This window comes from Phocoena phocoena, chromosome 1 (genome assembly GCF_963924675.1).
Source record: "Phocoena phocoena chromosome 1, mPhoPho1.1, whole genome shotgun sequence".
NCBI lineage: Eukaryota > Metazoa > Chordata > Mammalia > Artiodactyla > Phocoenidae > Phocoena > Phocoena phocoena.
Window position 1 is genome coordinate 162,491,177 of NC_089219.1, and position 15,726 is coordinate 162,506,902.

Genomic DNA, 15,726 nt, shown 5'->3' on the forward strand with positions numbered 1-15,726 from the left:
AAACAGGGGTTAATGTCCAAAATATACAAACAGTTCATACAACTCAATATTAAAAAAAAATCCAATTAAAAAATGGTCAGAGGGCTTCCCTGGTGGCGCAGTGGTTGAGGGTCCGCCTGCCGATGCAGGGGATGCAGGTTCGTGCCCCGGTCCAGGAGGATCCCACATGCCGTGGAGCGGCTGCGCCCGTGAGCCATGGCCGCTGAGCCTGCGTGTCCGGAGCCTGTGCTCCGCAGCGGGAGAGGCCACAACAGTGAGAGGCCCGTGTACCGCAAAAAAAAAAAAAAAATGGTCAGAAGATCTAAATAGACATTTCTCCAATGAAGACATACATGTGGCCAAGAAGCACATGAAAAGATGCTCAACATCACTAATTATTAGAGAAATGACAAAACCACAATGAGCTATCACCTCACACCAGTCAGAATGGCTATCATCATAAAGTCTACAAATAATAAATGCTGGAGAGGGTGTGGAGGAAAGAGAAGCCTTCTACACTGTTGGTGGGAATGTAAATTGGTACAGCCACTATGGAAAACAGTATAGAGATTCCTTAAAAAACTAAAAATAGAGCTACCATATGATCCAGCAATCCCACTCCTGGGCATATATCCAGAAAAGAGGAAAACTCTAATTCAGAAAGATAAATCCACCCCAATGTACATAGCAGCACTGTTTACAATAGCCAAGACATGGAAACAACCCAAGTGCCCATCAACAGACAATTGGTTTGAGGAGATGTGGTGTATATTACTCAGACATAAAAAAAGAATGAAATATTGCTGTTTGCATCAATGTGGATGGACCTAGAGAATACCGTACTAAGTGAAGTAAGAGAAAGACAAATATTATATGATATCACTTATATGTGGAGTCTAAAAACTGATACAAATGAATCTATATACAAAACAGAAACATTCTCAGAGATAGAAAACAAATTTATGGTTACCAAAGGGGAAACGGCGAATAAATTAGGAGAAGGGGATTAACAGCTACAAACTACTATACATAAAATAGATAAGCAACATGGATTTACTATATAACACAAGGAACTATATTCAATATCTTATAATAACCTATAATGGAAAATAATGTGAAAAAATATATATACACACGTATAACTAAATCACTTTGCTGTACACCTGAAACTAACAATACTGTAAATCAACTATACTTCAATAAACAATAAAATCTGACCCTGTTATCACCTTCTTTAAAATACTTCCCTGGCTTATTGCTTTGGCAGTGACTCTTACAGCTGGGACTTTATATATCAGAATCACCCAGGGAGATTTTTTTCAAATACATCTTTTGACCCTGGCATCTGGACATTCTGATTCAGTAGGTGTGGAGTGGGGCCTCGAAGGATAGGTCAATGGTTCTCAGCTTTGGGAGAGAGCCCAAAACAGATGACCAGAGATGCGGGTTTGATTGGTGTGGAATGTGGCCTGGGCAGTGGGCTTTTTGAAAACTCCCCAGTAATGTTAATGCACTGCCAAGGTTGTGAATCACTGATGTGGAGGTAGGAAGGTTCTGGGTGATGTTTGGGTTATTTTGGTTCACACTCCTAGAGCACCAGTGACTGAAGTCCATCTCTGCAGATGTGAGGCCCTTCATGAGCTAGCCCTGGATAGCAGATAGGCTTTTTTTTTTTTATGCCAACTCTGATTAATTGGTAGTAGCATCCTAGAGACTGTTGAAAATTGTCTCATACTGAATGTGTCATGCCTGAGAGGGTTACAATCAGATAGCATGTGTGCCTCAGTCAGGGGAGGAGACAAGTACAGCCTGTGTGTCTGACTTTGTTCACACCCTGTTCCTCTTCAGTTGTATGTTCTAGCCATGTTAGACTGCAATCCACCATGCTACTGCATCCCTTCTCGACTTTTTCCCCCGAAAGGGGTTCTTGAGTTAAAAATTAGAAACCACTGGTATAGGAGCAGTGTAAGTGTGAAAAGAAGGAAGAGCTTACAATGGTCCTGATTCCAGTGCTGAAACTTACTAATCATTATATGGGTTCTTAACACTGTTTAGATTTATCACGGCCAGAAGAATTGGTTACTCACTGTAACTAATTCACAAGAGCCTGAGGTATATAAACCAGAATGCAATTAATTAACTTAACCAGAAATATATCTATTAGGTAGGTAAGATAATTTCAGAACAAGGCATTGTCCTGCTTACTTATTCTCTCCATTTAAGCAAATTACAGAAGACAATTCACTTTTTTTTTTTTTTTGGTGGAATCAATCTTCACAAGAGATGGACTACAGTGCAGGTAGCCTGGAAGAGTTATCCTCTCCCTTAGACATGTTTGGACAGAAAAAAATCAATAACTTCTCTCCCTATTTGTTTCCTCTTTTCCTTTCTTCTCTACTTGCCAACACTAATTCTGGGAGATTTAGTGTATAGTGAACAATCAATCAGGCCTTGAAAGGCCTGGATGCCATCCTATTATTTAATTTTGTTCATCCTATTATTTTAAGATAATCTCTGCTCAGATCTCATGAACTCACTTACAATTTATAATGTAATGCTCAGGCATTTATAAGGCTACATGTTGTAGGATGAAGTGAGGGAAATGGGAAGGAAAAGTGGTCATGCCTGAGAAAGCTGCCAAATATCTTTGCACCAAGGAAGTCCACTTGGTTTCTTTTGTGAAACGTATCCAACTTGGCTTCCTCTTGTTTTTATTTGGAATTCATCTTCTTTGGTATTATTGGCCTTTGACAGCATATGACCTTGGGCATACATTAGTAGATGAATCTATTGCTACTTTTAAATAATAGTTACCTAATTTTGATAAATGTACTGAAAAGCTCCTATCTTTTTTTTTATTTTTTATTCAATTTATTTAATCTAAAAAAAATATCCAGTTCATTGATTTCTTCCACCCCTACCCCCTGCCTCTGACAACCACCAATCTGTTCTCTGTATATATGACCTTAATATATATATGCGCGCACGCACACACACACACACACATACATATATACACACTGCATTTTCTTTATCCATTAGTGGACATTTAGGTTGTTTCCACGTCTTGGCTATTGTAAATAATGCCGTAGTGAACATGGGGATGTATATATTTTTTTCAAATTAGTGTTTTTGTTTTCTTCAAATAAATATCTGGGAGTGGACTTGCTGGATCATATGCTAGTTCTGTTTTTAATTTTTTGAGGAACCTCCATACTCTCTTCTATAGTGGCATTCATTCAATTTACATACCCACCAACAATTCACAAGGGTTCCTTTTTCTCCACATCAACACTTATTTGTCTTTTTTGATAATAGCTATTCTGACAGGTGTGAGGTGATATTATGGTTTTGATTTGCATTTCCCTGATGATTAGTGATATTGAGCATATTTTCATGTGCTGTTGGCCATCTGTATATATTTTTTTGGAAAAATGTCTATTCCGTTCCACTGCCCATTTTTAATCAGGTTGTTTGGGGTTTTGTTGATGTTGAGTTGTATACATTCTTTGTATATTTTAGTTATTAACCCCTTATTAGATATACTGTTTGCAAATATCTTCTTCCATTCAGTAGGCAGTCTTTTTGTTTTGTTGATAGTTTCCTTCACGGTGCAAAATTCAATTTAATGTAGTCCCACTTGTTTATTTTTGCTTTTGTTTCCCTTGACTGAGGAGACATCCAGTAAAATATTGCTAAGACAATGTCAAAGAGCATACTACTTATATTTTCTTCTAGAGATTTTTGTGGTTTCAGGTTTTACACTTAAGTTTTTAATCTACTTTGAGTTTATTTTTCTATATGGTGTGAGACAGTAGTCCAGTTTGATTTTTTGCATATAGCTGTCCAGTTTTCCCAACACAATTTATTAAAGAGGTTGTCTTTCCTGTTGTATATTCTTGCCTCCTTTGTCGTAGATTAATTGAACATGTAAGTGTGGGATTATCTCTGAGCTCTTTATTCTGTTCCATTGATCTATGCGTCTGTTTTTTTCTGCCAGTACCATACTGGGTTTTTTGGGTTGTTTTTTGTTTTTTTGGCAATGCCATGTGGCTTGCGGGATCTTAGTTCCATGACCAGGAATCAAACCTGTGCCCTCTGCAGTGGAAACATGGAGTCCTAGCTGCTGGACCACCAGGGAATTCCCAGTACCATACTGTTTTGATTACTGTACCTTTGTAGTATAGTTTGAAATTAGGGAAGATGACACTTCCAGCTTTGTTGTTCTGTCTCAGGATTATTTTGACTATTTGAGGTCTTTTGACTTCACAATTAAGAATTATTTGGTCTTGGTCTGTGAAAAATGCCATTGGTATTTTGATAGGTATTGCATTCATTCTCTAGATTGCCTTGGGTAGTATTGTCATTCTAACAATATTAATTCTTACAATCCACGAGCATGGTGTATCTTTCTATGTGTCGTCTTCAGTTTCTTTCATCAGCGTCTTATAATTTTTCAGGTATTTTACCTCATTGGTTAGATTTTTACTAGGTATTATTCCTTTTGATGCAATTGTAAATGAGATTGTTTTCTTAATGATTGTTTGTTGTTAGTGTATAGAAATACAACAGATTTCTGTATATTATTTTGTACCATATCCTGCAACTTTACTAAATTCATTTATTAGTTTTAATAGTTTTTTGGTGGCATCTTTAGGATCTGTTGTATGTAGTATTGTGACCTCTGCAAACAGCGACAGTTTTACTTCTTTCTTTCCAATTTAGATTCCTTGTATTTCTTTTTTCTTGTCTGATTGTTGTGGCTAGGACTTCCAATACTATGTTGAATAAAAGTGGCAAGAGTGGGCACTCTTGTCTTCTTCCTGATGTTAGAGGAAATGCCTTCAGATTTTCACCATTGAGGATGATGTTAGCTGTGGGCTTGTCATATATGGCCTTTATTATGTTGAAGTATGTTCCCTGTATACCCAGTATGTTCCCTGTATACCCTGTATCACAATGATTGATTTACAGTTATTGAATTAACCTTACATCCCAGGATAAATCCCACTTGATCATGGTATATGATTCTTTTAATGTATTGTTGAATTCAGTTTGCTAACATTTTGTTGAGGATTTTTGCATCTATGTTCATCAATGATATTGGCTTGTAATTTTCTTTTTTTGTGATATCTTTGTCTGGTCTTGGTATCAGGGTGATGCACGTTCATAGAATGACTTTGGAAGCATTTCTTCCTCTGCATTTTTTGGGGAAGTTTGAGAAGGTTAGGCATTAACTCTTCTTTAAGTGTTTGGTAAATTCACCTGTGAAGCCTTCTGGTACTGGACTTTTGTTTATTGGGAGTTGAGGGTTTTTTAAATTACTGATTCAGTTTCATTCCTGGTAACCAGTCTGTTTATATTTTCTATTTTTTCTTGATTCCATCTTGGGAGATTGTACATTTCTAGGAATTCGTCCATTTCTATATTGTGCATTTTATTCACATGCAGTTGTTTCAGAAATCTTTTATGATCCCTTGTGTTTCTGTGATATCAATTGTAACTTCTCCTTTTTCAGTTCTGATTTTATTTATTTGAGCTCTCTTTCTTTCTTGATGAGTCTGGCTAAAAGTTTATCAATTTTGTTTATCTACCCAAAGAATCAGCTTTTAGTTTCATTGATCATTTCTGTTGTTGTTGTAGCCTCTATTTCATTTATTTCTGCCCTGATCTTTATGATTCCTTTCCTTCTACTAACTTTGAGTCTTGTTTGTTCTTATTTTTCTAGTTCCTTTAGGTGTAAAGTTAGGTTATTTACTTGAACTTTGTTTGTTTGTTTCCTGAGGTTGTCTTGTAATGCTGTAAGCTTCCCCCTTAGAACTGCTTTTCCTGTGTCCTGTAGATTTTGGATTGTTGTGTTTCCATTTTCATGTGTCTCCAGGTATTTTTTTGATATCCTCTTTCTTCATTAAGCCATTTGTTGTTTAGTAGCATGTTGTTTATCCTTCACATGTTTGATTTTTGCAGTTTTTCCTTATAGTTGATTTCTGGTTTCATAGTGTTGTGGTTGGAAAAGATGCTTGATATGATTTCAATTTTCTTAAATTTACCAAGCCTTATTCTGTGGCCTAGCATGTGGTCTATACTGGAGAATGTCCGTGTGTACTTGGAAAGAATGTGTATTCTGCTGCTTTGGGATGGATTGCTTTGTATATATCTATTAAGTTCATCTAGTGTAATATGTCATTTAAGGCCAGAGTTTCCTTATTGATTTTCTGTTTGTGTGATCTGTTCATTGATGTTAGTGAGGTGTTAAAGTCTCCTACTATGATTGTGTTACTGTCAATTTCTCCTTGTATGTTTGTTAAGATTTGCTTTATGTATTTAGGTACTCCTATGTTGGATTGTTGTTATACCCTCCTGTTGGATTGGTCCCTTTCTACTTAGTAATATCCATCCTTATCTCTTGTTATAGTCTTGGTTTTAAAGTCTATTTTCTCTGATATAAGTATTGCTACTCTGGCTTTCTTTTCATTTTTTTTCACATGGAATACCGTTTTCCATTCCCTCACTTTCAGTCTATGTGTGTCTTTATATCTGAAGTGAGTCTCTTGTAAGTAGCATATATATGGGCCTTGTTTATGTATCCATTCAGTCACTCTACATCTTTTGAGTAGAGCATTTAGTCCATTTACATTTACTGTAATTATTGATAGGTATGTACTTACTACCATTTTGTTAATTGTTTTCTGGTTGTTTTTGTAGTTTTTTTATTTTTTCTTCTTTTTCTCTCTTCCCATGTAATTTGATGACTATCTTTAGTGTTATGTTTGGATCTCTTTCTTTTTTGTGTGTGTGTATCTATTATAGATTTTTGGTTTGGGGTTACCATGAGGTTTATATATAGCAACCTGTATATATTTGTGATTATTATAAGTGAATGATCTCTTTAAGTTCGAACACATTTCTAACAACCCTGCATTTTTACTCCCCCCTACCCCATGTTAATGTTTTTTGGTGTTTTGTTTGTTTGTTTTTTGTGGTACACGGGACTCTCACTGCTGTGGTCTCTCCCGTTGCGGAGCACAGGCTCTGGATGCACAGGCTCAGCAGCCATGGCTCACGGGCCCAGCCGCTCTGCGGCACGTGGGATCTTCCTGGACTGGGGCACGAACCCGTGTCCCCTGCATCGGCAGGCGGACTCTCAACCACTGCGCCACCAGGGAAGCCCCATGTTAATGTTTTTGAAATCATATTTTACATCTTTTTATTTTGTGTATCCCTTAACTACTTACTGTAAAAATAGGTGATTTTACTACTTTTGTCCTTTAACTTTTCTGCTAGCTTTACAAGTAGTTGGTCTACTACCTTTACTATATATTTGCTTTTACCGATGAGATTTTTCCTTTCATAATTTTTATATTTCTAGTTGTAGTCTTTGCTTTTCCACTTAGAAAGGTCCCTTTAATGTTTCTTGTAAAGCCTGTTTAGTGGTGCTGAACTCTTAGCTTTTTGCTTGTCTGTAAAACTTCTCTTTAAATCTGAATGATAGCCTTGCTGGGTAGAGTATTCTTGGTTGTAGGTTTTTTCCTTTCATTACTTTAAAATATGTCATGCCACTCCCTTCCTCCTGGCAAAGTTTATGCTGAAAAGTCAGCTGATAGCCTTACGGGAGTTACCTTGTATGTAACTGCTTGCTTTTCTCTTTCTGCTTTTAAGAGTCTCTCTTCATCTGTAATTTTTACCATCTTAATCACAGTATGTCTTGTTGTAGATATCTTTGGGTTCATATTGTTTGGAACCCTCTGTGTTTTCTGGGCTTGGATGTCTGTTTCCTAAGTTAGAGAGGTTTTCAGCTATTTTTTCTTCAGATAAGTTCTCCCCTTTCTCTCTCTTCTCCTTCTGGTACCCCTGTAATGCAAATATTAGTAAATTAGTACATTAGTACCTAGAGGTATCTTTAACTGTTCTCATTTTTAAACATTGTCTTTTCTGTTCAGCTTGGATGATTTCCACTACTCTCAGTTTACTGATCTGTATCTTTAATCTACTGTTGATTTCTTCTCATGTATTTTTTATTTCAGTTATTACATTCTTCAGCTATGTTTGGTTCTTCTTTATATTTTCAAACTCTTTGTTATACTTCTCACTGTGTTCATCCGTTCTTCGCCCAAGCATCTTTGAGTCCCTTTATGATCATTATCTTGAACTCTTTATCAAGTAGATTGCTTATCTCCACTTATCTTAGTTCTTCTGGTGTTTTATTTTGTTCCTTTTTGGAACACATTCCTCTGTTGCCTCCTTTTGCCTATGTCTCTGTTTTTTATTTCAGTGTATAATATTAGGTAAGTCAGTTACATTTTGCAATCCTGGAGAATGGCCTCCTGTAGGAGACTTTCAGGGGGGCCTAGCAGCATACTCCCCACTGGTCACCGGAGCTATATGCTCTAGCAGTGCCCCCTATGTGGGCTGTATGGGCCTTTCTGACTACTGTGGGCCCACTAGTAGGCAGAGCTGGCCCCCAGATGGCTGCCAGGCCCTGCCTCATGCCGAGGCTACTGCCCTTCTGGTGGGCATGGCCTGGACCTGGAGAGGCTGTCTGCAGGGCCCTGGGGGTCCTGGGCTGGTACCAGCCTGATAGTAGGTGTGGCCAAGTCATGGCATGCTGCGCCAGGTATCCAGGGGGCTCAGGCTGGTGCCACCACCCTGGGGTGAGCAGTACTGGGGTCCCAACATAGCTGGCTGCAGGACCCAGGGAGTCCCAGGGCTGGTATTGGTCTCCTACTGGGCAGGGAAGCACCTGATGCTAATGAGATAGAGGGAGGACCCCAAAATGGTGCTTGCCAGCACCAGTGTCCTCATGGCAGAACAGGTGCCCCCAAATGGCTCCCATTAGCATCTCTGTCCCCAGAGGGAGTCCCAGTTCCCTTCTGCCTCCCTGGAAGGCTCTCCAAGATCAGCAAGTGGGTTGACCTGGGCTCCTTTCATATTACTACCTCTGCATTGGATTTCAGAGCATGTGAGGTTTTGTGAGAGTCCTTTAAGAGTGTAACCTCTGTTTCCTATGGCCCTCCAGCTCTCTGTATGCAAGCCCTGCTAGCCTTCAAAGCCAGATGTTCTGGGGGCTTGTTTTCCTGGTACAGGACCCCCGGGCTGGGGAGAGCCCAGTGTGAGGCTCAGACCCCTCGCTCCCTGGGGAGAATGCCTGTAATTGTGATTATCCTCCCATTTGGGAGTTGCCTACCTGGGAGTTTGGGTCTTGCCTACACTGCATCTCTGCTTCTCCTACCCATCTTGTTGTGGTTTCTTCTTTATATCTTTAGTTGTTGAAAATATTTTCTGCTAGTCTTCAGGTTGTTCTCATTGATAGTTGCTCTGTATATAGTTATAATTTTGGTGTGTTCAGGGACTTCCTAAACTCCACCATCTTGATCATTCCTCTATTTCTAGTTTTTTGATGGTAGCCGTTCTGACAGGTGTGAGGTGATATCTCATTGTGGTTTGATGTGCATTTCCCTCATGATTAATGATGTAGAGCATCTTTTCATGCACCTATTGGCCATCTGTATGTCTTCTTTGGAAAAATGTCTTCCGATCTTCTGCGCATTTTTCAGTTCAAGTGTTTGGTTTTTGCTAGTGAGTTGTATTAGTTCTTTATATTTTGGGGGTAATAGCCACTTATCAGATATGTGATTTGTAATATTTTCTCCCATTTAGTAGGTTGCCTTTTCATTTTGTTCATGGTTGTCTTTGCTGCACAGAAGCATTTTACTTTGATATAATCTTACTTGTTTATTTTTGCTTTTGTTTCTGTTTCTGGTGTCAAGTTCAGAAAAAAGCATCTTTAATACCTATGTCAAGGAACTTACTGCCTATGTTTTCTTCTAAGAGATGTATGGCTTCAGGTCTTATATTCATCTCTAATCCATTTTGAGTTAATTTTTGTGTATGGTGTAAGAAGCAGTCCAGTTACATTTTTTCAACGCCATCTGTTGAAGAGACTGTCCTTTCCCCATTGAATATTTTTGGCTCCTTTGTCATAAATTAATTGACCACATATGTGTGGGTTTACGTCTGGGTTCTCTGTGCTGTTCTGTTGATCTATGTGCCTGTTTTTATGCCAATACCATACTGTTTTAATTACTATAGCATTGTAATATTGTTTGAAATCAGGGAGCATGGTACCTCCAGCTTCATTCTTCTTGCAAAGATTTCTTTGGCTATTTGGAGTCTTTTCTGGTTTTATATAGACTTTAGGATTTATTGTTCTAGTTCTGTGAAATATGCCATTTGTATTTTGATAGGGATTGCATTGAATCTGTAGATTGCTTTGTGTAGTGTGCACATTATAATGATATTCTCTCAATCCGTGATCATGGACTGTCTCCATTTATTTGGGTCTTCAATTTCTTTTGTTAATGTCTTGTAGTTTTCAGCATGTAGGTCTTTCACCTCCTTGGTTATATTTATTCCTGGATGTTTTATTCTTTTTGATGCATTTGTAAACGGGATTGCTTTCTTAATATTTCTTTCTGATAGTTCATTAATGTATAGAAATGAAACAGATTTTGGGGTGTTGATTTTGTATCCCATGACTTTACTGAATTCATTTTAGTTCTGATTTTTTGATGGAATCTTTAGGGTTTTCTATACATAACATCATGTCATCTGCAAATAGTGACGGTATTACTTCTTCCTTTCCAATTTGGATACTTTTTTTTTTTTTTTTTTTTTTTTTGCGGTACACGGGCCTCTCACTGCTGTGGCCTCTCCCATGGCGGAGCACAGGCTCCGGACGCACAGGCCCAGTGGCCACGGCTCACGGGCCCAGCTGCTCTGCGGCATGTGGGATCTTCCCGGACCGGGGCACGAACCCGTATCCCCTGCATCGGCAGGCAGACTCTCAGCCACTGCGCCACCAGGGAAGCCCTGGATACCTTTTATTTCATTTTCTTGCCAAACTGCTCTGGATAGAACTTCCAGTACCATGCTGAATACTATCGACAAGAGTGGGCACTCGTGTCTTGTTCCTGACCATAGAAGAAAAGCTTTCAGCTTTTCACCATTGAGTATGATGTTAGCAATTGGTTGTTGTATATGGCCTTTATTATGTTGAAGTATATCCCCTCTATATACCCACTTTGCTGAGACTTTTTATCATAAATGGATGTTGAATTTTGTCAAATGCTTTTTCTGCATTTGAGATGATCATATGATTTTTATCCTTTATTTTGTTAACGTGGTATATCACATTGACTGATTCATGGATGTTGAACCATCCTTGCATCCCTAAACTAAATCCCACTTGATCATGGTATATGGTCCTTTTAATATATTGTTGAATTCAGTTTGCTAATATTTTGTTGAGGATTTTTGCCCTTACGTTCATCGGTGACATTGGCTGTCATTTTCTTTTCTTGTGGCATCCTTGTCTGATTTTGCCTTTAAATAATGGTTTCTCCTTTCTGGTACTCACCTTACTTTTCTATGTAATAAACTTCTCTATTAGAATGTGTGTGTGTGTTTGTGCGTGCGTGTGTGCGCACGTGCGCTCACCTCTTCCTCAATAAACTTAATAATGCTCTCTGCTAAACTAGTCCTGCACTTCTGATTCATGTCTCATATTGTTATTAGATCTCTTATGTGTATGTGTATGTATATATATGTATATATTTCCACACACACTAAACTGTAAGCTCCAGGAATGCTTTTTCTTTTTCTTTTCTTTTAATCTTATTAATACTTTGTTTATGTCTCAGGACCTAACATAGTGTCTGACCCTTGGTTGATACTTAATAAAAATTTGTTCACCATGGCTTTGTTATTTTATTTCTAAATTTAGTGATTGTGCAGATGCTTGGATAGACCTTCTATAATTTAATATTTGAATCAAATTTTTACACTTCTAAGTGGAGCAATTTTATATCTATACCCTAGGCCCATACTGCCGTTACTTGTTGACTCTTTTTGTCTTGTCACCTCAAACAGATAGCTAAAGCCCGAGTACCATATTCTATCCTAAAATACAAACTACCTCCAGCTTTTCCTCTGAAACTGCCTATTCTGGTGGTGCTGTTCTTCTTTCAGCCACAACCTAAGACTCATCTTTATACCAGCTTTATTCCTCACTACCTCACTCCTCTCAACATCACTCCAGTCAGCAAAACTTGTTGTTCTTCAAAGAATTATATTTTGCTCCATGCTTAAGTAAAGGATGATGGGATATTCTGGCAGATAGAATATTGATTTTTTTATTTATTGAAAATGTCTTATATGAAGTATATTAGTAGGTTTTATTGTGTTCAAGGAGGAAGTGACATATTTATTTAATAAACCCTTTGCTTTCTTTTCCTCAGATTGATGCCTCATCGTTTACGTTGACATTTTTTGGTCAAGGGTACAGCCAAGGCTTTGGTCCTGATAAGAACAAACCAAATATCAGAATTTGTACTCAGGTGAAAGGACCAGGTATTTCACATGTGACTTAAGAGTGCTTGGGAGTTTTACATTGTCTTAAGCTATAAAGTGGTGTGCTATTACAGCAGTTTCTTTTTAAAGTTTATTTGTTTTAGAGATAAATTTGCACAAACTATTTAAGTAATAATGATAAATAATTCTGTCAAAAGAAGGATTGGAATTATTGGTATCATTCAATTTTATTGTTGTGTCCCTCTCTCTGTTTTTTTTTCTTTCAGTATGATTCAGTAATTCTGAGTGGAATTTTTAATATTAAGAAGACAAGGGGCTGATTGATATTTATCTGTTCTATTCTTATAGTCAAGGGTCACTTGAAAGCAGTGTAGTTATAACATAATCAAAGCTGTGATCCAAGCTTTTTTGGAGTCTGGATCACCCTGACATTGTTTGTAAAGTGTGTGCACATGTGCATTTTTCTGGGCAAGGTAAAAGTTTTGATAGATTGTTAAAAAGAACTATCACTCCAAAACATTCAATAACTTACGCTGTATATTTTAGAGAACTGTACAGAGACAATCCCACTTGTGAATTATAGTATAAGTTTAATTACCATCATTCCTAATAGATCACAGAGGGTCCGTTGTGCAGTTTTAATCAAGCCCAATAGCAAAGATATCTTTGCATCTTGCCTTTTTTTCAAATTTCCACCTGGGTTTTTAAGAAAAGCTATGTTCTTATTTAACATGAATATAAACACTAATGTTCTCCTTGTTTATAGACTTCTTTTACAGTTACTTCTTAAAGTTAGACTTCTTTGAGAGTTACTCAGTTGTTCTTTAAGAAATGGAGTCTTTTGTTAAAAGTGAAGTTTGATGTATTTGATTGATAAAGATCAGTGTAGTGTATGAATAGAGAAACAAGAAACCTAGGATTATTGGTAAGAGTGTGGACTTGAGCCGGCTGCCTGCATGTGATTCTGGCCCAACCACTACCTAACTTTGTGAATTTGAATGAGTCTCTTAACCTCTCTATGCCTCAGTTTCCTCATCTGTAAAATCAGCATAAAATAGTACTAGCCTAGATTGTTAGGAGAATTAAATGAGTTTAATGGATTTAAAGCTCTTAATACAGTTCCTAACACTTAATAAGTACTATATAAATGTTGTTATTTTTGTTATTACATGAACAGAGTATTTATTGAGGAAATTCTGTACACTGATACTTAGATATAAAATCTACCATTTGATTTTTGGGTGTTGTTGAATGCATATTTTATGAATACTTTCGTTTTCTTTCATCACCTGTTATCTGCAGAAGCTGGCTATGTGGCTACCCCCATAGCCATGGTCCAGGCAGCCATAACTCTACTAACTGACGCCTCTGATCTTCCTAAGGCGTAAGTCTGGTTTTCTTCAAATTTGAAGATATCTTTTTCATTTATGTTATATTTTAGCTTATCTTGGTTCAGTTTTCAGGCATTGGGTTTGTACATAAGCATTTACAGTACCTTTGATCCAAAGATAGAGGTAAACTTAATATTGTGAGAAGGATGGTTCCTTATTGGCCTCTAGGAACAGTGCAGAAGTAAATGAGAGGAGACAGAAAAGTTTGAGAGCCATGCTTCAGTTCCTCCTGAAAATAACTCAGATCCAAAGCCAGCTACTCAAAAAAAGGTCCCTGTAGTTAAATGTTATTGGCAGGAGCCCCTAATCCATGCTGAATGATACCCAGCTGGCAGTGGGAGCCTTGACCCCAAGCATGAGTTGATTCATGGCATCCTGGCTAGATAAGTATCGAGTGAACTATCTTTCTGGAGCATATAGCTGTTACCCTAAAAGTAGGCCAACTTTACAAATGAGCATAGGCCTGCAGGCTTCGAAACAAATAAATTTAGGTCTGACCTGAAACAGTAGTAAGTAATAAACATAAAAATTATATAAAGTGAAACCTAATTAAATTTTCTTCAAATATTTGTATATTCTTTGAAAATATTTAGCATTTTCTAAATGTTACCCATTACATTTAAAGAAACTTCTTTTTCATCCAAATTGTCTTGTTTATGCTTTAGTAATAATTGATTACCTAAATTTATTTTGCCCATGTGCATATGTAATCCTCCTGAGTCTAAGGGCTGACTTTATAAACAGCAGCTGTTACTTGGGTTAATAACCCTCAGTGTGCCCCTTCCAACACACACACCGGTATCATGGAAACAGTCTCATTAGTCACTGAACCAACCTAGATGGGTTTGCTGGGTACTAGTTTACTCCTGGATAATAGCTACTTGCTCATTTGGCTGATTTTAGGAATGGAACCAAAACCAGTCCATTATGGAATCAAGAATCAGGTTTTCATAAGCTCTGCATTGATTCGATAGCTAGTCCTCCAGTAAATCACACTAGCAGAGGAAAGGGCTGGAGCTGGGCTTTGTGCACTGTTTCATCTTGTTATTGTCTTACAGGGGTGGGGTCTTCACTCCTGGAGCAGCTTTCTCCAGAACAAAGTTGATTGACAGACTCAACCAACATGGCATTGAATTTAGTGTCATTAGCAGCTCTGAAGTCTAAACATTTGAATAATTAACCGAAGTCATAAAATGCATGAATTAACAGCTTTTTAATTTGCTATTTGAAATTCTTCTATAAGCCTGTCTGACTATATGTGGAAAAGATTGTCAAATCTAAAATATGTATATAGTAAAAGCAGGGAATTGTACTAGCTTACCATAAATTTCAAATCTTAGCTGATTTTTGTGATTTTATTGCTTGTGAGAAAAAATTAATATTTGACTTTTTCATGGAGGAATTCAAGGTCAGTTTTTTAAGTGAGCTGGAAGATCAGAGGGTGGGATGGGTGGCTCTCTCTGTGGCTGACACGCCCAGGCTGGTGGTCATGTAAGACGGCAGCTGCTCTTTTCCTTGCCATGATATTGAATGTGATCTCACTTCCCCATGAATTTCTCTGCATAGTGTAGGCCTTTGCCAAATGAAACTGCAGTTTTTGCTATATTAGCCTACTTTTTCACCCATCCACACTGACTGATTTTGGACTCTTACCTAAGTTTAATAATAAAGGATTGTCAATTGAACAGTGGTTCTGTGTTTGGACGTGCCTGTGTATTTGAGTAGTGGTAGAAATGTGCTTCCTAAGTGGTCTGTGTACTGCTAATAATTGGGCTTATCATTCATTTCCCCTGGTTCTGTACCTGTGTGCCTTAGGTTTAAGGATATAGCTGGTAAGTTTCTATTGATTTTCACTGCCTAAGCAAAATTTTTCTCTAATTTACTTTTTATATTTTAACCAGGTTTCCACTGAAGCCCAAAAATAAGGCAAAGGACTTTTCCTTTTGTAATTAGCATATAATAAACACACATAAGTGTTCTGTTAAGT

At 37.6% G+C, this 15,726-nt stretch overlaps 1 protein-coding gene across 1 annotated transcript in view; it reads left to right on the forward strand.

Moving 5' to 3' along the window:
* SCCPDH (saccharopine dehydrogenase (putative)) overlaps window positions 1-15,429 on the forward strand; it is a 40,495-nt gene extending 25,066 nt beyond the window's left edge. The window contains exons 10-12 of the mRNA XM_065876817.1: window positions 12,276-12,387; window positions 13,651-13,732; window positions 14,798-15,429. Coding sequence (XP_065732889.1) covers window positions 12,276-12,387; window positions 13,651-13,732; window positions 14,798-14,903 — 300 coding nt within the window. The 3' untranslated portion in view covers window positions 14,904-15,429. The remainder of the gene's footprint in view (window positions 1-12,275; window positions 12,388-13,650; window positions 13,733-14,797) is intronic.
* The last annotated feature ends 297 nt before the right edge of the window (window positions 15,430-15,726 follow it).